General features: G+C 37.9%; 1 protein-coding gene across 3 annotated transcripts in view; it reads left to right on the top strand.

Annotated features, from left to right (window-relative positions):
• pde4ba (phosphodiesterase 4B, cAMP-specific a) overlaps positions 1–26,867 on the top strand; it is a 143,667-nt gene that overhangs the window by 54,488 nt on the left and 62,312 nt on the right. For 2 of the 3 annotated variants that reach the window (XM_044360827.1, XM_044360826.1), the window contains one exon: positions 25,126–25,320. In XM_044360827.1, coding sequence (XP_044216762.1) covers positions 25,126–25,320 — 195 coding nt within the window. Of the gene's footprint in view, positions 1–8,430; positions 9,106–25,125; positions 25,321–26,867 lie in introns of those variants that run through there. The other variant, XM_044360828.1, reaches the window with a different exon arrangement.

The raw sequence follows: 26,867 nt of genomic DNA, 5'->3' as shown, positions 1-26,867 counted from the left end.
CTAAACAGTAGTAGCTCTGAATAATTGAGTTTGACTGTTGAGGAAGTGAGGCAAACCTCTTTGTGTGAGTGAATGGTGTTTTTTATTTTGACAGAGCAGCACCAGATGCCACATGTACAGACCAAAATGTTACTGAGGCAGTAGATTATCAAATACAGACCAACCATTAACATACCATAAAAACTTCATAACCAGTTGATAAAACAATGTCACCACAAGGAATATTCCATAGCAGATGGATTTGGCCCAGTTGTCATGGAATTGTAAATGTCGAAATTTGCTGTTTCCAAGGTCAAGAATGAATTTTTAATCTCAAATTTTAAACCTGCAGTGTGGAACTTTTACATATAAATGAACATCCGTTACATTCAAGCCCTTGCCAAATAAGTTCACAGAATACTGATTAATCCTATCACAGCCAGGTAAATCTCTCTGTATTTCACAGTGTACCGGAGATTTTAATCTGGTGTCGGATTTGACCTTCCCGCGCTCCCTGGATGCTCTATGGGCAGAGCATGTGCTCTGGAGACTTCCACCAGCTGAGTCGGCTAACTTCTGGTTAACTCTCTTACTTAAAAAGGGATAAATAGTGTGCGGCTCTTCTAGACTATACAAATGTTATCAGACCAAATAGATCAAATTCTGAAACGAGAGAAATAAGTCATTTCGCAGAGTTGTGTGACACTCAAAACAATTTATCTACTGTTTTACACCCGCAACAGTAGCAACAGAGTAGGCTACGGCGTTGCCTATGACGTAAGCACGTGTCGACAATGTTTTTGTAATTACTCTCACTGCCAGAAGGGAGAGACAAAAGCCCCGCACTCCAGCTGTGAGACAACATGAACTTAAAGTGCTCAGAAAAAGATTTGTGAATTTTACGCAGTGCAGATACATAACACCACTACCAAACATGTACTACCAGCAAAACTCTAAAGTAAGAGATAACAAAGGACCTACAACTTGAATGCGTCATTTGAACATGTGCATGACACAAAGGAGCGTTTTATAATCTGGCGCCCTATAGCGACAGTAATCAGCAAGACAACATAATATATCTTTACTTTCCAAAACTGTTACAAATCACTGTTAAAAAATAATAATGTTTTATGATGCAACAATACTGTGGTTAAGGTCTGGTTAGGTTTAAGCACAAAAACCACAGGTTTGGGTTTAAATGATCACTTTGTTAGCACTTGTTGCAGGTCAGTGAAACATGTGGTGTGGGTAAAAGTTACTATGTCCTTAAAGGTAGGTGTTCTCTCATGGCTACAAAAACAACCACAAGGTTAAAGTTAGGGGACAATCATAGTGGTGGTTTTTAAGAAAGTTTCACAACTCGTGTTTGGAAATGTGACACTCGTGGTTGGAAATGGGAAATGAACAGCAGCCTCCTGTAGCAAAGTCCACTGTTGGGTTACAGCCACCCCTTCTCCTGCAAATGAGGAAAATTTGTCAACATACTGTATACAGTATATGCCTTTTCAGCTGCGCCGCTGCTCCAGGTCATAATTACTATGGATGCTGGATGGCATCTGTCGCTCAAACTGAACTATGCCATTTTTGGGCAACTGATATTACAACCTATTGTGTCATTTTTCTTGGGAGGACAGTCTCCCTACAGCACAGCATAGCTTGACTTTAAGAACACTGATATAATTGTGCCCACTGAAACTCAATCTAAAAAGATTTTTGCCTTTTGGTGCAATAATATCATAATAATAAAGTAGTCTTCACTGTAGTTGGGGAGACTGTGAGTTGTGAGAAGGAAAATCTTATAAGAATCTTCTAAGACTCATTGGGCACCAATCTCATTGCACCAGTATCAACGTTCCTATAGTCAAGCTATGTTGGACTGTTAGTACTTTGTGATCGCTTTCTTTTAAGATTTTTGCTGGTGGTACAATTTTGATAGTGGTGTTACTTCTGCACTGCTTAAAATTCAGACATTCACAAAGAGTATGCCCCCTGGTTATCACAGCGTGAGCGCTGCTGACGTCAAATACGGTATGGTGTTGGCGCTGAGAAGAGCGCTACCCTCCGAACAGGGGATTAGGTTAATCACAGGGGAACTGGCTGCAGTGCCCTCTTTTTCAGAGAGGGGAATTAAATTTATACAGAGGGAGAGAGAGGGACGGGGGATGTTATGTTTTGGCAAAACCAACAAGACAGACACCCGTTGATCTCAAAATTCTCCCTCTATCTGAAAATCGAATGTGGCAGCTGGATGATAAGGGTTTATTATCTCTTTTCTGACCTTATCTGCCTCTGCTTCTCTTCTGAAAACTATGAGTAATACTGTATGTCAAGTGGATGAAAGAAGTGATCCTCACCCTAAAGTTAGACCTCATAGATCTGTATTTGTGTGTTTCTGCTGCTTCCCTTTCACTCATCAACGTAGCAACTCAATAATTGCCTCAACTGTGAATTGAACATACGTGAACATGAAAATGGACAAATTCAAACTGTTTGATGTGATCTACTGAGCAGTAAAAGGGTTAACCTTGGCAACAATAAAAATACACCTGCACTCAAACATATCAGGGTCACTTCATCACTGTGCTGAACTCACTGTCACCAACACTATGAAAGTGACATGTAGACAGGAGAGTTTTCCCGTAAAGGGTCCTCCCCAACAGCACTATACTACCAAGTGTCACTACGCATGAAATCATATCAGTGTAGGACACTCCTTAGTAAGTGTGAAGTTATACATATAAATGCTTAAACTGTGGGATGCCCTGCCACCAGAAGCAGGAAGAAAGCAGCTGTCACCTTAGCTACTGATAGGTACCTTAGCTTATTTGTTGTATTGACTGCTGTTTTTTTTGACTGCATTTGCATTTTCCTGCAAATGCACTAGATTACCAAAGCACTGGGCATATATAATATATTATGTGTATGTGTGTTTAAGTCAAGTCAACTTGGGGACATAGTAGTTTTTCAGCTCAGCTTTTAGTTCAGTTTCAGTACATGATTTTGTCTGAGGTCAATGTGAAAAGGCAATATGAGGAAAAAACAACAGATGTTTTACGCTCATTGTCCTTTGATTACTTCAGTTCAGAGACAGCAAGTAAGCACTGAATCATACTCACTGTTGGCAATTTTTATAGTCCAATTTCAAAATTTGCTCATTTGGATAGATGTCAAACTGTAAACTCTCTGTAAGAACATACTGAAGAGGGTGTTGTGGCTTGATTTAAATTACAAAGTTCAAAGCTTCTGAATTTCCCCCTACAATACCGCATACAACAACTGTTTCTCAGTCTAAAAAGAGACCCATGCATATGCATATGTGTTTCATATGCAAAATATTGGGAATTACCAAGTCAAAGTCAATTTAAGTCAAAGGAAACTGGACGTGCAGTTCGCAGCTCTTAAAGTCACATTGACACTCATCCAAGCTCCCATCAGGCAGAAACTGATGAGAGCCCCAGGCATTTTATGTCACATCTTGATGCCGATAAGGGTCAAAAATGAGTTGTTAAGATTGCATGGAAGTCACAGGAACACATTGAAGTCGGGGCTGCTCGAATTAATTTTCCTTCCTCTATTGCATCATAACACTTGCAGCTCAGAGTCCTGTTTTCCATTATTTTTAGCATATTTAGGAAGGATATCATTATGGTATTAAAGTACAAAAAAGGGATTTTTTGGAATTGGTGAATCAATTCTGAATCAGAGAGCATTAAAATTCTTCTCATGGATCTATTTTTTTTTTTTTTTACCATCCCTTAAAAGTACTTACTATCTTTCATACTTTCCTTCCTTTTGTCTGCCTCTGTATTGAAAAATTTGTCTTTCTATCAGCTTGTTTCTCTGAACTCTGAACTTCTCTGAACTGTCTATCAGCCTCTTCTCTCTCTTTTTAGAATTTATTTTTAAATAGCTCTTAGGGATCATGCCTGTTGTTTGATCCTGATTTAATATGATTGCGTGTGTGTTCGTACGAGAGAGACAGCTTTCATGTCAAAGGTGATGTTGCGCTTGTCAGACTGCAAATAGAATATCAGATATATTTGACAGAACCTTTCTTTTTGGTACACTGAGACAAAACACATTTTCCTCAAAAATGAGTTTTTTTTTTTTGGTTGCCTCATCTGCAGTGTGATATCGATCCAAATCACATGAATGAGTCAGAGGAGTGGGCTGTCAGCGACAATTTAACAGGTTACTCTTAAGCCATCAAATGGATTCCTGATCGATGTTTAATTATGGATCTGTGCTGCTGTGTGAAACCCTGTTAAAGCTACAGATCGAAAAAATTCTAAAAGGTGTCGTTACGAATGTCCAAGCTTTCGTTAAAATCATGTTCTTTTTTTCAAATTACAGTCATACAATATCTCTCCAAACTGTGTTATATTATATAATAAATGATAAAAAAAAATACAAGACATGAATCAAAAATGGGATTCCAGTTGAATAAAAGAGGCTAATTTGAGCAACTCACATCAACATTCATCAATAAATGCAAGTTAGAAATTCATCGACCAAGCTTTCATCATAGAGACAGTTCCTGTGCTCTAATTATGGGTTTACATAGCCGTATTGAGTTTCCCAGACATGTTAACTTGGTTATTCAGAGCATACCCTTCTATCATCCTAATTCACAAATACAGGTTTTGGATTGTGGGGTCACAGACTCTCATCTCAAGAGCTTAGAAGCATTATAACTGCCATTTTAATTCAACCTAGAAATAACATTTGAAGAAACTATGCTCATGTCCTGTGTAATGCCAGCCCTGAGTGCTTTCCATAGGGCATGGCTCATCTGGTGGCACATCTTGCATGCCACATCCTGTAAATGTGAGTTTCAACTCGAGGGAATATAATAGTTACACACTGCCATCTTGTGGATGCAGGCATGCAGAACTAGTTTCATTTTCTGTGAAATGAAACAGTGCCCTCTGACATTCATAGAGGGGTACTGCCTCATTTTTCCTCAGCATGAGTGTATACGCTCTATGGTTTTACCCATCAACCGTGGTGACTATCTGCTGCTTATAGTAATGTGATGTGAGTAGTTGTGAGAATAGTCAGAGAATAGTTTGTGCAGATGCCCCACCCAAGAGTGAATAGTTTCACTGGGTGGCTTGCATCTACTGGTTTTACAATAAACATACCTCTTATGCACTATGGTACAGTAGGTTTTGTTTATTACAGTACAACTGGGTCTTGGCATATGTTCATTTCACATCTGATTAATTTCAAAAGAATGAACAAATGAGATAAGCCTTATAAACAAAATCAGTCTTGTCGTTCGTGTCGTGTTGTTCACTATTTATCCAACAGTTTCCCAGAGACGCTGGATAACTGTGTCGAATAAATCTAAATTTTAACTGTAAATGTAAAAACGAACATGTGCTTTAAATGAGTAGTTATGTTGATTTTATAGTTTTGGGGTCTATTTTTCAGTCTAGTTTTACAGAGCTCAAAACAGAGGTCTCTCTATTCCCAGCATGATTTGATTGTCACTAAATTATATAAGACCACAGAATAAGATTAAACAAAGGAGGCCTTATTGTTTTAATTTTTTGGCTAAGCTAAGCTTTGAATGATTAATTTATAACCCTTATTTATGAATTTAGTCGTAATAAAATAAAGTCTGAACAAAAGAAAGAGCGTCTTTGATTTGTAAGAAACTCCAACTGTCTGGTTGACTCCTAAAGCAGCCATGATCAATTTTAAGGCATTGTCTTCACTATTTGCAGCAGTTACCACAGTGTAACATAGATGGTTATCATTACAGTGTGAGAGGGAGCTCTCGCTATATCTTCTTCTTCTATGGTTAACCCTCGGGAAGTCATTAAGGAGGAATGCCATTGCCTTGTCGTGCAGGATACAGCCCCGTGGCTACCACATTTTCCGCTTCTCCCGTTTCTCATCTGTGTGTGTCATCTATGTTGTCTGTATGTGTTCAGTGGGGCAAACTGCAGTGTGGGAACCTAGTAGTGATTCATTTGGTTTCTTTGATAATACTACTCCCTTTATGTGCTGTGTTTAAGTACCTGTGTCATGTTTCTGAATCATTTCAAATAAACGATGAGGAAGCTTACTTGTCCTGTCCTGTTTTGACAGTGCTTATAAGAAACTCCTCCAGTCGTCATTCAAGGATTTCCTGTCGTTTCATGACCACTGTTAAAGGAAGTTAGTGTGAGTAAGAGGAGAGTATACTCTCACGCAGCCAGTGTCACGTTTATTTCAAACTAGGCCTGCAACTAACGATTATTTTCATTATCAATTCATGTAACCATTTTTTTTTGATTAAACATTGAATTATTTAGTCTATGCCATGTCACAAAATAGGGAGAAAAATCCCCATCGCAACTTCCCAGAGCCTAAGATGACATCTTCAGAGCGTAAGATGACATCTTCAGCAGTCCAAAACCCAAAGATATTCAGTTTACAATGATATAAAGAAAAGGTTGGAACTAGAGAACGTTGGCATTTTTTTTCACAGTTTTTGCTTGAACAATGACTGAAACAATAAATGGATTATCAACATATTTGACTCTCTGTTGATTGATTAATCGATTAAGCATCCAGAATCGTTTCAGCTTTATTACAAACATTTCAAATTTAGATTGTATATGTTCATTTTGAGTAAAAAGAAATACAAACATGAGCCGACGTTTGTTGTGTCAGTCCTTATCAGTTACCATTGTGGTAATTAATCCTTGAATATATGCAGATTAGTCACTGCAGCTATAATCTCCATACCTGGGAGTCAAACCATTATCATTAAATGGAGACAAATTCCCTCTTTTTCAATCGAATGTATTCAAACATGTTCTCACTCTTAAGGACAACATCCTCAGATGTGATTTAAAGCTCTGATAAACTAGTTAGTGGACCTTTGAGCTTAGATTATTATACATACTGTTCCCAAAGGTTAAGAATGACCATCCATGTCCATACAAATGACCACTGAGTATAATATTAAAATGTATTAAACATATGTTTAAAAAATGAAAAAAAAAAATAACAATGCTGTTTCTTCATGTTATTTTTTACTGCCTTGGACATAAGCTATCTCAATTCACATGATGATTGAAGTGATTGAAGTGTGTGCTTGTTGACCTCTTGTTGTCATAGTTACCGTGTCAATATTCCTCCCAGTGACAACCAGTGGTGTAAGTAAAAACAAAATGTTGAATAAGATTAATTAAGTAGTCTACAGTGGTGGCAATATAAAATATAATACTACACTGATGTTCTCAGTTGTTTTCTCATGGGACTGTAATGTAATAAATGTTTATAACACACTATAGTGTAGTTTTATGCAGATATTTTAAGCATTAATTAATGTACAGTATTTGTCAGGAATTAGAACTATCTATGAAAACATGTTTTATATTATTACAACTGTGTTTCATATTTTCATTCATTATTTGTTGCCTACAGGAGGAGTTATAGTTTTTGACAAATACATAATAAACACCTATGTCTGCTTACAACTACATTATAGTGTGTTATAAACATTTCTTCAATATTTATATACTTACTATAAATGCTAAATAGGGCGACTTAAAGTGTTACTGCAATGTTTAATTGCAGTAGAAAAGATGTTTCAAGTATAAGTATAATAGATGCCTTGATTATATCCTACAGCCACAAATCAAGAGTCTTTGTCTTCTGTTCTATTTGGTTTTAAACAGAAAAACCTTCTTACTTGGAAACTGGACAACACCCTGTATTTCAGATTACGTTGCCACACGAAAAGCCATACAATAGCTTCAAATTGAACATATTGACTGTACTGCACTGTACAGTGTCATCAGGCACTGTGGCCCCCTGCGAGAGTGCCAGATGCCACCTCTTTCTCACACAGACACACACTTACAGTTAAGGTAGACCAGCTTGCCAGAATAACAGCGAATTGAAACACACAATTTTGCTATTAAGTGTTAAGTGGATTTTTTGATCCAGTGCAAACAGTGAAAACGTCAGCCTTTTTATTTTTCATACATTTTTCAATATTTACTTTACCGTGTAAGAGTTCAGCAATTACACATATAGATACTGTATCTTTTCAGTAGCTGTGTGTGTAGCTGATGTGGGTTTTTTTTTTTTGCATATTTTCCATAAACACAGACTTACTATAATCTAACAAGGCTGTGAGTGATAGTGATGGATGGATCGCGACTCCACTCCAGTGATTCCACTCCAGAACTTGGATACTCCTCCTTACTCTGCTGGGCTGCACTGAAGGGAACAGAGCTCAATACACACACACACACACACACACACACACACACACACACACACACACACACACACACACTTACTATATACACACATAGAGACACACAAACACACACACACACCATGGGGAGGAAGTATAGCCTGACGAAGAGTCCACAAAGAGAGCACACACAGAGAGAGAGAGAGAGAGAGAGAGAGAGTGGAGAGTGTCAGAGTGTGAACAAGGGCTTCATGAGTTCCGTGATGTGACGTATTGACGGCTGCTTATGTTGTTGTGTGTGACGTGAGATCAAATGCGTGGATCAAGGTGTTTGGATATCTGTGCTGCTTTTTATTTGTGCCAAGGAGGGGAATGGCTGATGGATAATCTGCTGAGTAACTTTTTAAAGAGAGGTTTTATAGGTAACAGCCATGTAAATGTACGACAGTGTGGCTTGAATGAATGATGCATGAGGAGCTTAACTATTTCCAGGAGGTGAATGTGCGTGTGACGCTTATTTTGTATTAACTGTTAGAATAATAAGGATTTTCATTCGTACTGTTAAATGTGTGAGCGGTGTGACTGTTTGTATGTGTACTACTGTGCGGTTATCACTGATGGTGCTCACTTGTCGGATGTGTGTATGACAGTGTGTGATATTCATATGTAGGTCTGGGTGTGTGTGTGTGTGTGTCAAATGCTGCACTTCTGATACTAACACTCGGGCTGTGCTCTAGTTGGTGTGTTTGTGGTTACACATGTGATGGTATGCGTCGGGTCGTGTGTGCATGAGTAAATGTGCCTGTGTGTGTCGGGGCAATGTACCGGCGTTCACCCTGTGCCAGAGGAAGGGTTCACTTTGACTTCAGTGAGGAAGTCATCAGGAAACTCCATGCCGCCAACCATGGCCATGCTCACAGGTTAGGACGCACATTCATGCTGTCTCACGCTTAAAGATTCCTGTGCTTTTGTCTTTGTCCTTGCCATGTTTTCTGTTTTGAAGTTGTCATTTACAGCTCCTTACTTCACTCTGACTCTGTCTAATTGCTGATCTAATTTCTTCCATTTAAAGTTGTCGCACAGTATTTCAAAATAGTCTTCACTAAGTTGTTCATAGTGTTTGTAGTACTATATTTCTCTCTTTACTCCTGCCCTTTCTGTGTGTGTATCCAGTACACAGCATGCAGCGTCTTACTTCCTATTTCCCATACAATAGGCAATCTTCTGGTGCATTTCTCATCATTACAGTAATCTTAGCTGGAATGTGGTTATGTTCACTGTCACATGTTTGGGTGAGAAAATCCAACTTCAGTTTTTTTGTAGGGCAATGTTTTCAATAGGTTGCTGTGCTCTGTTTGTGCGATATGAGTCAAGTAGTTTGCCATGCAAATGAGTCTGAAATTATTGGGATGAATTTGCTTAATATTGTGGCTTTGTTTTTAGCCACAGTGTAAATATAGTCTGGACTGTGAGACACAATGACAACCAGACAACCCGAAGGATATATCCAAAAAAAAAAAAAAAAAAAATCATGACATTGAAGGGTCTCCGATCGTCTCAGCCTTTAGCCACTCAAGTTTGACTTTGTTGCTAAGTAGGAATTCTTGTCTGACCATATTAGTTTATTTTTTGAGCCCCGAAAAAATCATTAAGGGTCATTACTGTGCATGCCTACCGGAGCAAGCACATTTAACTAAAACGGTCCCATCCATCGTGAGGTTCAGGGTTTTTAAGATAAATCTGAGGAGTTGCAAGATAATTAACAAGATAGGAAAGAATGAGAAAAATCATTTCTGCTCCACAAAATGATGTATACTTTTGTAGACTGGGTGCAAATCTTTGCTTTTCTTTGTTGAAATGCTGGAATTGTTTTTGCGTCTTTAGGACTTTACAACGTATTAAATTGAAAGAATTTGAGAAGGGAACATCACATTTTGGTTGAACTCAGATATGCACTACGCAGCCTGGGACTAGGGGTGTAGTTAAAGCATGGCTGGTCTATAAAAGGTCTCAAGACAATAAGCTTAGAAAGCAGTGATTTCCCTTTTGTTTAAAATGTCAGTTTAACCAAATTACCCCAGAATTTTTCACTTATCCCAGAAGTATCAGAACATTGTCAAACCAAAACATAATGCATGGTTCAACACAATAAATAGGGATTTGTCCAGGGAAACGGTCTAAGAATGAAATTTAATTACTGTGGTGCTATTTCTGCACCATTGTGCTCTTTGAGAAATATTTTTGGTGTTATCATCTTTAATCTCTTCTAATCCCCTTCTAACATAGACCCATTTTCCACTTTTTTAGGGAGGACAGGGGATCTTTAGGGGGAGATAGCATGTCAACAGTATATGTCCTGTAGAAGTGGTATACATCATCTGAAAGCAGGGAACCCAAAGTCTCATTTGAGATGCAGCTGAGCACTGTGTCAAGTTTTTCTAGTCATAAATCTGTAATAAATATTCTGAAAGTTTAAGGGCTTAGAATATTATGACGGAAGTATATGATGGCCATTCCCATGCTCACTTATGTCTCACAATTTTTTGGTTGATACCATTTGTTACACAAACAAAAAAGACAAATAAATAAAAGTTATAAAATAACTTTGTATAGACGAATCTGACTGAAGAATTGCATTTTTTGGCGACTGGTGGGGCACACTTCTGTTCTGGAAATTTCTCAGAAACCCCCTTATTGTCAATATACAGAGGAAATCTTCTGAATGTCCTGGGTCTTTAGTTTGTGGTTATAAAGTCATGAGGCTTTGATTATTCCAGAGGTCACAATAGGTCATTTTATACAGTGAGATCAAGTTTCAAAAAATGGTCTCACTACAGTGAAATGGCTACCATGGGGACTAACATCATCACACATGAATACAATTGGGCTCATTGAATCCGCAAGAGTTTCAGTTTTCCAGTCATAATTGATGCAGTTCTAAGACTGTTTAGGGACCCCAGTATGCAGAAATATTCAAATACACCATTTCTAGAATTGGCGAAAATAACAAACGTTTATATTGTATGCAAAAATTGGCATGGTTTTTGCCTAAAACTGCATGGCAGCATAAAGTGGGTATGTCTGTAAAGGAGAAATGTTTGGGTACCCATAGAACCCATTTTCATTCAGATATCTTGAGGTGAAAGGTCAGAGTACCCCTTTGAAAATGGCCATGCTAGTTTTTCCCTTGCCAAAATGTAGCCTAACTTTGGAGCGCTATTTAGCCCCCCGACAAGCTATCATGACATGGTTGGTATCAGTGTATGCCTTAGGTCTTCTAGTTTCATATGATACCGTCATATGAATCTTCACTGTAGCTTTAAAACTGAACCCACTAAAACCTTTGAAAGCAATGTCAGTTGAGGACGCTGGTGTCCTTGGGGAGTTTAAGAGGTTAAAAGAGCTTACCATGCCATCAATGGAAAGCAAACATCAGGGGAGGGAATAAGATGGGAGTGAGTGAGAGTTGTGGGAGACTGGATGGGATGAGGACATGACATTGATGCCTTGTCCAACTGACATCAGATTCTAAGCTTAGCCAGCTGAAAATCCAGGATGCTGCATAGCAGTTTTATTTAAAAGTTCAGCATGAACTTCTCTGGTGACACCGCGTAATGAACTAGAAACCCAGGAGCAAGGATAAATACTCTCCATAGGGGGACAGACATTATAGGAGTTAACTGATTATCATACCATTGTTTTATAAAATTCACCTGAAATTTGAATCTCAAAATATTTTCCTCAAAGTAATTAAATTAAATCAAAAATGCATTTTCAACTCTTTCAAACTCTTTTTCCTACATCAGTAATCCTGTATTTATTAAGTTTGTGCCATGACTTGAACTTTTATCAGAAAAGTAACAACTGCCCTCAGGAGCGATATTTATAGATGAAGATGAGAATCAACCTCCAGCTATTTATCTTGCTCCTGAAGTGAGATGCAAGCGCTGTAGTGCATCTTATCTCACCTGCATAATCTAACTTTACTATTTGATCAGTTGTGATAAGACATACAGACATATAGTCATATTTGGTATACAACTATAAATTGCAATTACTATTGTAAGCTGAGAATGTTTTGATAAAGTTTTGATTCAATTCCAAAAATTGAGGATGAAACAACAAATAGTCAGAGATGACCAACAGCTATGCATGATGATTGCAGACTGATTTTGGAGCCAGCAAAGAAATAATCCAGTGTGATAAAGTAGGCTGGGTCTCACAGGAGGACTGTGGGTATTTTGGCTCAGCCGGAGACGCATCGCACTGATGGCTTGGAGTGTTGCAAGGTTTAGGGGACATCATACAAGAGAATAGAGCACAACAAGAAAAACGATCAAATGAATACAACAAAAAAACTGAAATAATGCCTTCAAAATGTCTTGACACTACAACGACACCATCAAGTAACAGCATATAAGTTTATGGAGCAACTTCTCCAATGATTTTAACAACACGCATAAACATACAGTACTAGTCAAATGCTTGTACACACCTTTCCATTCATTTGGGTGAGGAAGCGTGTCCAAACTTTTGACAGGTACTGTATATACATTAAAACCAAATAGCCCTGATTATGAAATCTAGTGTGAAACTCTTTTTTTTGTAACCATTGGAGGCTGTTGATGCCTGGAGACATTGGGCATCCACCTCAGGCTGGGTGTGTTCCACCTCTGTGAATGAGGGTTTCCTGTGGAAAGTACTGGAGTATACTGAAGAAAGCAGAAGTGTACAGATGGTATACTGTACTGTGCTGCATGTTTGACTCATTAGACAGGTACATGTATGAGACACACATGAGCACCGGGGATAATTACTCCATGACTGCTTCCTCACACTTGTGTGTTGCCTGCATGTGTTTGTGAAAGTGTGTGCTTTTGTTTGAACATACTGCAGCCTACAGCGTATTTACACACATGCAGCTGTCCTGTGCCATTTAAGGTATGGCTGTGTGCATAAATTATGAGCCTATAAGAGTCCTAGGGTGCATTTCTCACATGTACAGCTAACACAGATAATCTCCCACAGAGATGGGCTTAACCAAATATTTGGACAGTGACCCGGATTCCTGTTGCACAATAACAAGGATCACAGCTCCCTTGCCTGTGTCCCTTTTTTATTTTTTTATTTTATTTTCAGCTTTTCCCACTTGCGGGGACAGAGTTGACGTCACATCATGTCGAACCAGCATCAATTTCAAGCAAGGACGTTTAGCAGTAATAATAACTACACAGTGTGTAATAATATTATTCTGTTTTCAAAGCCTAAAGCCAAAATTGTCCATTTGTGGAAATATTGGTTGTGACACAGAGGATAAATAAGCAAATTATTCATCATTCACATAAATTCATGTTGCTATGTGTGCAGTCGACTACTGTACATAAAGAACCTTTTTAGGCAGAGGAGAAGAGCCGCATTGCCTGTAACACAGTAATTGTATTTGCTCACTAGACCAAAAACAATGCGGCTTAGAGTTTTTGAGTCACAGCTGTTGGCAAAATTACCCCAAATTGCCTCAAAATATGTCCATATCTGCTTGAGACTATACAATCCAACACTAGCTAGAGTGTAATTAAACTAAACAAAAGTGATCCTGAGGCTGGTCTTCAGCTTCATCTTATACTCAATAACATGTTAAATAGCTGTCAGCTTTCAAAAACCAGATGTCTTTTAAGTTTGGTGACCCATTTTTCTCTCCAACTTTGGATCACAGCATTTTGTGCTTGCTTGCCCATGGGCGGGGTGCAGCACTGTGTTGTAAAGTTTGTGGTTTGACAGTATTTTATTTTGCAGTGCACTTTACTTACAGTATAATGTGTTGTTATGGAGATGGACACACACAGAAATGTGGTTAGGAGAGGTTGTGTGGTCGGGACTTTTGATGGTCAACATTGAAATTAGCTGCTGCTGTTGTGAAGTGGATGTGATAATGATGATTATGTGATTATGTCAATTAAGATAATGATAAGGATGATGAAGGATGTGATAAAACTGATGGCTGGGAGGAGGACAAAGATCAAGAAGATGGTGACTGTAGGGCTGGTGATGATGAATCATGAAAAAAAAATAAATTTTTAACAGTCAAGGTGTCAGTGAAGTCCTTCTCTCCAAAATACATGCAGAAAGTTAAGAGTTTAATAGATCACAGGTCATTATGCAAGCACACGCGGTTCAATGTGAGCAATAGGGATAAGCAAGTGACCTTGAGAAAGCCTGAGTCTGTGCAGACCAGGGAATGTAATGGAAAAGGGATGCCACACTGCAATTTGCCAGCCCAGGAATGTTTTTCAAAGCAACGTCCTGCTAAGTTTCTCTCTCTTTTTCCTATGTTTGCCTATGCTGTGTGTCAGTTTTCACTCATATTCTCTCTGTCTTCCTCCCAGTTAAAAGTATATTTCAGTTCCTCTGTTTCAGTTCAGATACTTGTCCATCACTCTGTCACCAGCTGCTATTATCTTTCACTTTACTCAGCCACTGACACAGAAACAAACACACATACACACACACCCGTAGCCCTGTTCCATCATCACCACCACCACCACCGTCATCACACCTTTCGTCCAGTTCTGCTTTGTGTTTCCTGAAATCATGTCACATGAGGGCTGTGTATTTAGACTGTAAATTATCTCTAAATGAGAGCATCTGCTAGATGACTTTGTACCTAAGTGTGCATGTATAATGACTTGGCGCAAGTCCTGATTACGTTAGTGGCCTAATTTCTATTAATAAGTGCTGTATCTAGTTGGATTCCTGCGTTTTCTTCTCTTTTTTTTGGTTGGAGCTTACAAAAGGCCAGAGGACATATTTGATTCTCAGCATGGTTTGAGCTTAATGTAATGCCTGTTTCAGAAATTAACGGTTGGGACCAACAGTGGTTTATGGGTATAATTCTGGTGGTTCATGTTTTCATTAGTGTGGTTTGCAGGGCAAGAGAATAGATTCCTCATCTAAGGCTTTAATAACATTTTCACAGTTGATGCAATTCAAACAATGGATCTTTTATATTTTAGGGAAGTGGAAATTTAAATATATTATAGGCTGGAGCCAGCAGAGTTTTACATAAAATGACTTTGTTTATAGCGTTTTTATAGCTGTGCATTAAAAGGTACAATGTAGCTTCAGAGCCTACGCACACAGCTGCAGAAGCCTGATGTAGGCTACGTGCATCTTGTCAAAAATGTAACTACATGTCAAGACTTCCACGGTTGCAGAAATACACACTGGGACCACAAGCACTGTGATTGGTCAGCTTGTTTTTTTCATGCAAGTTTGTGATGCTGGAAGAGATTGTTGATAGTGACAACAACGCAAAGGCAGTAGAGGAAAGACTCAGTAATCTACAGCTTTCCAGTAACACATCTAGCAAAGTCATCTACACTGCAAACCCTCTGCTCACTGTGAATGATATTAAATGATGTAACTGCTGTTCTACAAGTATGTGCGTAGCCTACTGTCTCTATATCAAAAAGTGAAAGAAAGAAAGTGAACATGTCTGTGGTAAACATACTGTGGTAGTATAATTAAAGCAGGAAATGGACTGATCATGTACAACATATACGTTTAGTGTTGTGGATCATATCTATGTACATATTCTATATTGTTTTAGATTTTTTAATGAAAATCTGGAGTTGCGGAAAGCAAATCGCCAAAGGTTTTGAAGGTCATAAAAAAGTAAAACTACATTTGTGGCACAGTATTGATCAATTTGTAATCAATTAAGTGGTCTGTGTTTGGCTGGTGTGACAACAGAGTTTTGAAAATATCATTATTCTCAAATTATTTGCATCATTTGAGATCTAGCAGAACTTTAGCAGCTATAAACAACAAATGTCCTATTGTGGATAAAGATAGTAACAAAGAGATACTGATGTGTTCAGACTAGATGTAGAAAAAGAACTTGAGCTCAACATTAAGATCAGTGTTTGACAGTGATGACATGATGAATGCCCTCTATCATTTTGATTTCTTGAGTCCTGGGCTGTTAACGTTGAACCCATCTCTGCCATACATGTGTTGGGAAATGTTGGCTTTAGCATATGCATGTTTAGACTAGCTTTGGTAATTTCTCTATTTTTATATATTTTACAGAAGATTAATGTAGGGGAATCTTACTGTGATCTTTGGAATGTGCTGTTAAAATTCAATTGCTATTTTTGCTTGGTCTGATGGGATCATTCAATCAGCTCTTCATCCTTCTGGGGCATCTCATAACTCTGGTACATTTCACCAAGCTGGCTGGCTGGACAGAGAGGTCTTTTAAGGATCGACTGCCTGTCCCAGGCATATCTCTGTTTCCCCTTTAGTCCCAGACATTTGTAAGCAATATTGAAAATCTTTGTCTCCAGTTCACTTTGACAAAAGGTTCAACTGATGACGTGATGGAACAGATGGTTTTGTTTGTGAATTTTCTAGCAACAAGACTGTTAACATTAGTATAACACCTCATATAATAACAACAAAATCCAATTAAAGTGTGTCAAAGAAATAATATTTAAACCTTGGCTAACACTATGACAAACAGGAGGTGTTACCATGGCACCTCTGTTTGCACAACTCGACAGACAAATGGTCACTGGTTTCCCTTCAACATAACACACAGGAAGGAAGAGATTAATTCAAAGTATAAGAATGCTCTCTCTCTCTCCCTGCCTGTGACGCTCTCTCTTTTCGAAAGAGCAAGTACCTGTTTCTTCTTAACAGACTGGACAAATTTGAACCGCAGTTGTACTGTGGTTGTAATTTAAGCTTACTCAAGTGAAAGGTGACTGGTATTTATGATGTATAAACATTTGCAGGTCAAACATCTACAAATAAATCTAAACCAGGTTGAAAAGCAAAGTTCTTTAGACATCTAGGTCACTCATTGTTTAAACATTTAAAAGTCCATAAAATGCTGTATATGTAACCCTGGCTAATCAAATATAGCTCTGGTTTTAACTTGTACATCTAGAAGACATGCAAGTCACCAAGTGCTCACTGGGATGATTATTATCACAAAGTATAGAAAGTTATTTAAATCAATTTGAAACTTTTCTGACATTATCTGAGTTGTTCCCTTGTGATAAAGTGGCTAAAACGTACAAAGCCTTGCTATACTTTATTCAGTATGGGTGTTTATTAATTTTTGGTTTGAATTGGTTTATTTGAGACATAATGGTGAAGACAATAACATACCGGCATTTCACATTTTTCAGTGTTTTTTCAATAATCTTCTCAGTCAAATAATATTCTTCAGTTTCCTTCTGTCCTGCCTTTAAGGAGACAACTAACATCCCTTCTACTGACAAAGAGAGCTACATAACATCACCCTACATGATTGGGGTATGTGGACAGTATTTAAGATGTTTTCAGTCATTTTATACCCTTTCACGTTTCACTTTCACATTCATTCTCACTCAATTACTTACTCAGAGTGAACTGAGACTTGAGACTCATGTCAAACTGTCTTAGCAAGGAGGACTTGAAACTTTTTTTGGACTTAAACTTACCTGAGACTTGAGTCCCTAACAGATTTGACTTGAGACTTAAGGACATGTTCATAACACAGTAAAATCTTGGCTCAAAAGAATAACAAGTTATGAAATGTAACAAATAAACTATAAAAGTTAGTTTTGTTGTGTATTCATATATTTTGTCAGAATTTATCTGAGCAATACTATATAGGTATACCACAGTGTGCACATGAGTCAAAACACAGGATACTGAGTTATCTCGTTTAGTCTCGCAGCTGGGAAGTGGACTCATTTCCCTGGAAAGAAACAAAAAAACAAAACCTCTTGGGATGTCTACAGATTTTTGTTATCTTATGCTGTTTTATCACATCAGCAGTTACCTCATCCTGAATTTCAAATGGAGACTTTGCATTTTAAAAAAAAAAGCTAATTTAGTGCAGGATGAAGGTTACTTGTGTCAGGGAAACTGACCCCTCATGTCTGCTTTTTTCCTGAGATTTTACTGGAGCAGGTCAACTGTGTTTATGTTTCTGGTAAACTGTGATGTATTTGACATAAATTTGGCTTCCTTTACTGATTTGTAGAGTAGTTATGTTATGTTATTTTAGCCATAGATTTAACTTCAAAATTCTAATATTAGTTTTTAAAGCTCTTTAAAGCACTAAAGAATAAGTCTAGTGATATTTTATATTTTTTGTCAATAAATCCCATGAAAAGACATCCAGAAGGGCTAAATGAAGGTCTTGTTTAGATTTTTGAAGTTTCACCTCTCACCCAGAAGGTTTCTTCATATCATGAAAAGACCAAAGCAACAATGAATTGATCCTACTAACAAGTATTTCTGTTTATCCAAAGCCTGATTTAGCTTATTTCTCTGCCCATAGACCTCCATTATAGTCAAAAATTATTCAAAAAATCCATTAATGAGCCACATCTCTGCACTGGGTGACATGTTCCTTCATTACCATGAACATGGGCACTGTAGTTGATTATTTGTCAATCCTGTATCCTGCACCACATCCATGGGTAAAAATAATCCCCAACGAATACACTTTTAATCCTGTCTGAGTAACACTGGCTAAAAACTGCGCATCCAGCTGTTTTTAGGAAATTATTTTGCCTTTTTAAAAAACTGAAAGTAGAAATCAGTTTTTAAAGATTTACATTTGCAATCAGAACAAATGAGAGTGATTCTAAGTTAAAAAGTATTGACAGATGTACCAGCACACTGTCTGTTTTGTTCTTTTCATGGGATTTGTTAACAATAACAGAAGTAAAGAATCTCGCCTTATCCTTTAATGGTTTGGCTCTCCAGTGATTTCTGAGATACCCACTGACTATAATCCGGTCATCTAGTGGTGGTTTTTGGTTTGGTGGTGGTTACTTCAGTCTTTTCTGTGGAGCAAACTGTCTATGATGTGCATGTGGGTTCCTTATTCTCTTTGGGTGGGTGTTTGCACGTGCATTCTTACTGTAAAGCAGACTGAATTAAATGCAGTAATTACGTAGTGTGTGTCACCCTAATAGGGGAACCATCTCTATCTGTCACTTAGTCCATCAGCTTTTCAGTTTGTCCATCAATCACTCGTGAGGTATTCACACTATGAGCAAAGTTACAAAACAGCCAAGCGTGGTCAGCTACGTTGTTGCCGAGTTGCTGTTGAAATGTTGCTCAAGCACTGATTGATGTGGTTATGTTGTCATGGGTTTGTGTACCATATGCATTTATAATTATCTTTAATAGCTAGTAAACATGATTTAGTATTATTAAGTAACACTACCACATTTAAAAATGTACGTTACATACCTGGCACTCCCGTAATAGCTGCTACCCTCTGCCAAGCTGTGTTTTATTTTGTTAGTGTCACAGTAAATGAAAAGGGTTAAATAGCACAAGGAACTGGCTAACGGCAAGAATCAGTTTTTCTTCCATTTTTTTAGACGGAACGGAAAAAGGAATTGTGATGAGAGAGAAGGGCAGTGGAAACGGTGAAACAAAAAACATATGATTGATGGACACTTAACTGCATCATTGGAGCGCTGAAAAAAGTTGAGGCCGGCTCAACTTTGATTTTTAGCACGTCACACTTGTCACGTAGCGACAGGTGTCAAGTGTCAGTTTGTAGCATTATGTCACCGGCTTCTACTGAAAATGACTCATAGCCTGTTGCTTTGTCACTGGTAGTGTGAACACAAAGTCAGTCAGACAGATGCAGCTGGGTCATGGGAATGGAATGTTGTGTCATCGTAGCAAATCATTTTGGAGTCAGAGGGAGCACTTCCTGATTCATTCAGTGTAACATAACATCAAAAACACGGGGAACTCACCCTAAATCATAATAATCATAAAATATTACCATTACCAAATAATTCCTACTCTGCGTCCTCTGCGGTTCTTTGAACATTACAAGTGATATATTATCAAAAAACACAAGTGTGCGTCATGAAACCAGGATGACGCTTTGATTCTTCCATTTAGATATTGTCAGACTACCTAAATTCACGCTAGTTTGACTGATTATTTCCCCTCTACCTCATAACTCGATACATACAATAAAGAATTTGGCCTCTGGTTGTCTTGATCTCTCAGCAGTTTGGATAAACAGTCCTCAAACAGAAGGCATGCTTCTGGTTGACAGAGCAAGGAATTTAGCATTTTTACATTTGTATATGTTTACATATACTGTACATTAGATGTGAAGGATCCAAGCACTGATGTCCATGTTGTTCCGTTGATGAACTTCAAAGAGAAAGAATGAAAGAATGGTATGAGTGAGAATGGGTTCCCAGACAAATACACTAATCCACTAAACCACCAGGACACCCCATTTCATAGAAAAGGGTCTTTGTTCCCAAGGTCAGTCTTTGTGTTGTTATTTGAAGGCCAAATTCTTGGATATCCTTTCTTTGTCTGGTTAAGAAGACCAGAAAAAACACAACCATAAGATAAATGCTTATTTTCTACCTTTCAGTAATTACTGAACAATTACAAAGCAGTTAGATAATCCTGTATTTGTTTAGTTTAGTTTATAACCACAGTTAAACATTATGTAACAAAATGGTCTAAGCTCAGTGTCGTACTCTTGGTCTTCATTCATCTCCATTCTCTGAATGTGGTTGAAAGCTCCAAAAAGCTAGTAAGTAGACCATTTAAGCTTACATAATGTCAAGAATGAGCTTTAAAGACCAAACAGTTTAACATTTTTAGCTATTTTTTCCATGGTCTGATGGGACTTGGGGTCAGTGCCATCTCATGACCATATATTGGCATCAGTCACTCAGACAGCCTCACAACGGAGCCGTGAGACTGTCTGTGTTAAAATGATGTTTTAAATATACAACTGTTTTCTGATAGATCACTGTGGGTCCTTATTTAGTCTCATAGTATTAGGCCTGTTTTTATAGGCTGATTATTTTTAAATTTGCAAAATATTTTGTGAAAAATAATTGCACATGTGATATATCATACTATACTATACTACTGTATATGGTTAGTGGTGAAATAATTAGTTTATAAATTAATTTCTCAATCAAAAGAAAATTGACAACACTTTTGATAATTGTTAAATCCATAGTCAAGAAAAGCGAACTTTGTGTGTTGCAGTTTCTAAATGGCACTGTGCTGCTTTTCTGTTTTATATAATTATTATTTGAATATTTTGAGGGTTTGGACTGTTGTTTGTCAAACAAAACAAGCAGCATGAAGACGTCACCTTGCACATTTTTCACTCTTTTCTGATTCTACATATCAGCTGATTAACCAGTTAAATTTCGAAAATTAACAGATTCATCAGTGATGAAAATAACTGCATGTTTCAGCCAGAGTCAACTGTTAACCACCTTTTAGAGTATCAAACTACAGGCCTCCAAAATTATTATACTTTATTGTCTTTTACTAGTTAACTTACTGGTGAAATAAACCTTATCATGAGCTAAAATAACTTTCCACAAACAAACTTTAAAAAAATGTATCATGATTTCCTAGTGGTTATTGTACTGGATGGGTGTCCAAGTTGTCCCTACATAAACTAGACTAAGAGTCTACAGCCATGCTAGTAGCTAAACACAAAGTACAAAATTAAGTTTTGACCTGATGATGGTAGATGAAAAATTAACCAAAGTGACATTCATGTCCTGAGGGGGACATGAATGTGTGTATCAAATGTCAATTTCAATTAGGATGAATCTTCTGGAAACCCTGAATATCTGCAGAGAATCACCAAAATTATCAGGATAAAGTTTCAGGAGTACCATGTATATCTGTACCAATTTTCATTTCATTCCATCCGATAGTTGTCAAGACATTTCACAAAAAGTCAAAAATGTCAACCTTATGGTGGTCTTCCTCAAGATACAACAAATGTCTGCACGTTTCATGACAATAGTTCCTGAGATATTTCCGTTTAGACCAAAGTGTTGGACTGACTAAGTGACATTGACACCTCAAGGAGTCATGCTGAAAAAAAAAAGAACTTGACATAGACAACACCACAGTATGAGGTCATTGTTCCTCATTATATCTCATTGTTGTCATTGTTTACACAATAGCCATCAGCGGAAAGCCATGACACGGATGTCATTTTTTTCTCCTCTCTCTGTTTGGCTTCTCGTAAATGCACAAAACACCCGTCATGACACCTGTACCCTGGCTATCTTAGCTGGCTGTAAAGACTCTCTCAAGAGGATGTGACTCAGCTCATAGTCAGAGAGGAGGTGATGTGTTGGTTTAACAGAAGTAGAAAACATGAATAGAGCACTGGTTTGAACTCCCTGACTGGTGAGATAGCTGAAAACATACCATGTGCTTTTGATAGATCACAAGTCGGGTTCAACCAGTCTATTCCCACTGCATGCACTAAAAAACAACTAAATTCTTGAGAACAGTCTTGGCATAAAAAACAGACTATTGGTCTTTTCTGTCTTGATAGAAAGCCTTTTTGGACTGATGGGTCTTGGAAGCATTTCCTGGCCCTGTGAAGATGTTAGCTTTTTGAATTTCCATTGCACTGTGAATCATCTTCATCTACAAAGTTAATAAGAAGCTTTTTATCTTTCGTTGAAGATAAAGGAAAAAAAAGACTGGACAGTTGTGAAGTGTGTGTGTGTGTGTGTGTGTGTGTTTGTGTGTGTGTGTGTGTGTGTGTGTGTGTGTGTGTGTGTGTGTGTGTGTGTGTGTGTGTGTGTGTGTTGTTCTCACCTGCACTGGCTCCAGAATTAGTTGTCTCTGCACGTGACTGTAACACAAAAAGCGGTGGATTAACCTGAGGGCAGAAGCAGTCAAGCATTCAGTGCATGGTGCACAGTGCAGGCATGCATGTATACACAATACACTGTCATTTACCTTTGATCTTTTCTGTTCATTCTTTTTTTTTTTTACAGTATTTTTTAGTGCATCATTGTGACATGTTTATAAACTGAAATTTGAAAAGGAAATTATGCATAGAAAATGCTTTGCAGTTATTGTACCATGTCAATAATTCAGCATAAACATACTCACTACACCAAAATGTTGTGCTGTGTGAGACAGTATAGGCTTTGCAGCGCAGATGTTTTGTAAAAAGTAAGCTGTACAGTATCTGACTTTAAGTCATATTCTAGCTGAAAGATAATTTTACAGCTTCCCACTCTCCACTGGCTCAGAATTCTGCAGAAAACACAAGACATGATTCACACATTACACCAACTTGGGCTTCTCTCCATAACCCCTTGATCAAAATCTAACTTTTGACATACAAAGTATTACTTGGTGCGTGGACCCTATGTACCTAAAAGAGCTGTTTTGCTCTCTCACCACTGGGAGGAGCCTCTGGTTTTCAGAGCAGGGACTTCTGGGGGTTTCAAAGACAAATTGTGACAACTAAAGGTGATCCTTATTTTGATGTTGTTGTAACTCAAATTTGTAACTATGTCCTGCAAATTCTCCTGGAAGTACATAGTATCTATTTAAAATTTACTTACCCTCTGTCAATCTGTCTGTTTTAATTTGTATTACTGATTGCGCCTTCAGCACTGATGATGACATGATGTTTTTGTAAGACCCGGCTTCCCATCATTTCTATAAAAAAAGACGCCCTCTCTGCTTCACATCACACTTTCTCAAGGGGTAGAAAACCACAAGAAATTCCACCCATTCTTTCCCATATACGCTACAAATGATTTGCGAGAAAGCAAACTGTCGTTGGCGTTAATATTGACATAAGCCTCTAAAGCACATCGTTCATGTGCGGTGAAATAAAATACATACATAAAGCGGTAAGGCCGTCGCATTTGATGAAAATGAAAGCCTTCTACAACAGCCTTTATCACAATCTAATAAAGGAATACCGCTGCAACTAGAGACAGTTTATCAGAGCTATTACATCTGCACAGTGCCTTGTAGGTCTTTCCTTTGGAAAATCCTCTTGCTTAGATTAAGCGATTGGTTTTTCATTCCAGATGTCAATACAATAAACAGAAGAGGAGCTTTGTAGAAGCAGTGATTAAAAACAATACTCAACATAACCGAATACTCAGTTCCAAAGAAATTTGTGACCTTTCCACAAACATTGGATGTTTTGTTGGAAAAAAAAAAGTTTAATATTGTGTTTTTCATTTGTTGAAGTTTGTATTGTAACCAGCACCCGCTCTCCTGGTGTGTGTTTACTATACAAAAAGAGCGGGGGATTGCCATCATGGCAGATCAAAGTCATAAAAGGGAGGGAATTACAGAAACTCAAACCTCAGTGGAAATTATGAAGAAAAATAAGTCACACGCAAGGTTTGTTTGCATCACAGCCAATAAAACTTCGCAGGGATGTCTCCTACTCTTATGCTCCCCTTTCCTCAAGATGCATTAATGAGATCCTACTTCCCCCATTCCTCCACCTTCTCCTCCTCATGGACGTAGGAGCCTCTGTCTCACTAATTCCTCTCAGTAAATGAACACTGTGCACCAAACCATGTCACTATGACCTCTCCTGCCCGGTCATGTCAAGTCTATTCATGTATATATATGTGTGTGTCTAATTACAGTATCTATGTGAAAGCAGCTTTTCTCTTAAGGGGAAGTTGGTAGTACATGTGAAAGAATTCCCCTTCCCCTTTTATCATCCTCTGTTTTTAAATCCTAATCAAGACCGAAGAGGGCACTCAGTAATGAAAACAAAATGTTATCAGAAAAAGAGAGAGTCAGAGAGACTTCATGTTGTTTTTAAGATTTGTTAAGGTCAGAGTGGCAGCCTCCGTTGGAAAAACTTTTTGCTGAAATTGCAGGAAAGCCAAAGCACTTGCTGTAGATTAATTTCAGTGTTGAGTTTAGTTATTTATCCTTATCAAGATATTTCTGCTAACTCAAACACTGAGCATCCATAATAATGCTACCACTTGGATCCCTCAAACCTTAAAACTAGCTCCACTATTTTTTATTTCTCTATTCTTTCACGCTATGATAGAAAAAAAATGGTACAGTTTGTTAAATATCTTAAAAACTGCGTGTTTGTCTGTTTTCAGTTTCGATGTCGAGAATGGCCCATCTGCCAGCTGCAGCCCTCTGGACCCCCAGGCCTCCCCCGGCTCTGGTCTGGTCCTCCACACTAACTTCCCCGGTCATAACCAGCGCAGAGAGTCCTTCCTCTATCGCTCTGACAGTGACTATGATCTGTCACCCAAGTCCATGTCACGAAACTCCTCCATTGCCTCTGAACTGTAAGTAGAAACTCATGCAAATAAGCACAGCAGACATACACTCATTGCACAAGTATGTTCATGCCTGTGTGAAGCAGGCACACACAGACAGATGTACAGTGTAAGCTGGCATACACATACATTTCTTGGAAGATAACGCATTACAGTTTAATTTATTACACATGCGCACTTGTGTTAAGTCAATCAGAAGTTCTCAAAACACATTTTCAATAGAGCAAGATTTCTCAGGAGTATCAAGTATTTATTGCAACATGTCAAAGTGAAGTTAAAATATACTCAATTTATAATGTACTATGTCATTTTTAGGATGGCAGATTTATAAACACTGTTAACTTCCCTCTTTCAGATGCACATATCCATTCTTTCATTTACCCACTACATCATTGACTCACCTTTGGCCTATATACTCAACAAGTGACTCCTAGAGTTTGGATAGTGTCTGCACTTACACTGAAACCACAACAGTGCTTAACTGTGCTGACTACTTTGCATCTATGACACTGTGTGTGTCACAGAGCAGAAAGTCAACACAGCAAAGTCAGCACAGTATAATAAGAATTACATGGAGAGGGAAGTACTTTATTAATTTTACTGAGAGTAAATGAAGATGCTTCGATATCATATACATATTTTACAGGTAATTTAAAGATTAGAGCTTAACTACAGTATGTATTATCTTGGCAATGTTGAAGGTTTTATGCTCAGATGTTTTATGACCTAAATGTACCTAAGTTTCACATGTTAACCAGATGTTAAGGGCTCACTGTTATACTGTATACCCTGTATACTTTTCAACACTGGCATAAGCATATAAAAATAGCTGTACAGAGAGACTTACAGTTGCTACATTAGTGGAATGAGAATCTTATTTTGTGTGACATATTTATATCTTTTATTCAAAAAGTCAGTGAAATTACTATCACAATATTAATATGAATGTATTTTTTTAGGAAAAATCACATATGATGTTAAAATTGCATTACACCAAACAAAACTGTGCAATGCAAAATGTTAACATCCACATGTTTTCCATTTTCATTTGCACTTTAAATCATTTAAAACATACAAGCTGTTTAAAACAATAACATGATTTGATATACTGTCACTGTACAATTCTGCTAATGCACAATAATATCTCAAAATATAATTTATTTTTGATGATAGTTGTTGCGGTTTGTCTTTTAATGATGGAGGCCTAGCTCCTCTGACCTCTTATCATTAAAGTACATAACTGGATGTACAGCAGGCTGCTCCTGCACTCCTGCTCTGCCCCCCAGTGGATGATCTGGTGATAGATATGTAGTGGGTGTGGGAGTAAGTGCAGTGGTCCCTCAGTGACCACTGATGATGACTCCATCCTGTGTAACATGACAATGATTTGAAGCCCACAGGAGAGTATTTCAGTATTTTGTCTCAGTTCACAAAAACCGGTTACTTTTAGAACGTGCCATACAAGGTTACGTCTGAGGACTCCTGTTTTTGACCGGTGACCTTCCTTCCATACTCCTCTCCCTCTTTGGAGTCCATTTCTGTCAGTTAATTATAGT

The sequence above is a fragment of the Thunnus albacares genome, chromosome 9 (assembly GCF_914725855.1).
Source record: "Thunnus albacares chromosome 9, fThuAlb1.1, whole genome shotgun sequence".
Lineage (NCBI taxonomy): Eukaryota > Metazoa > Chordata > Actinopteri > Scombriformes > Scombridae > Thunnus > Thunnus albacares.
This window is presented reverse-complemented; position numbering and strand designations above follow the sequence as displayed.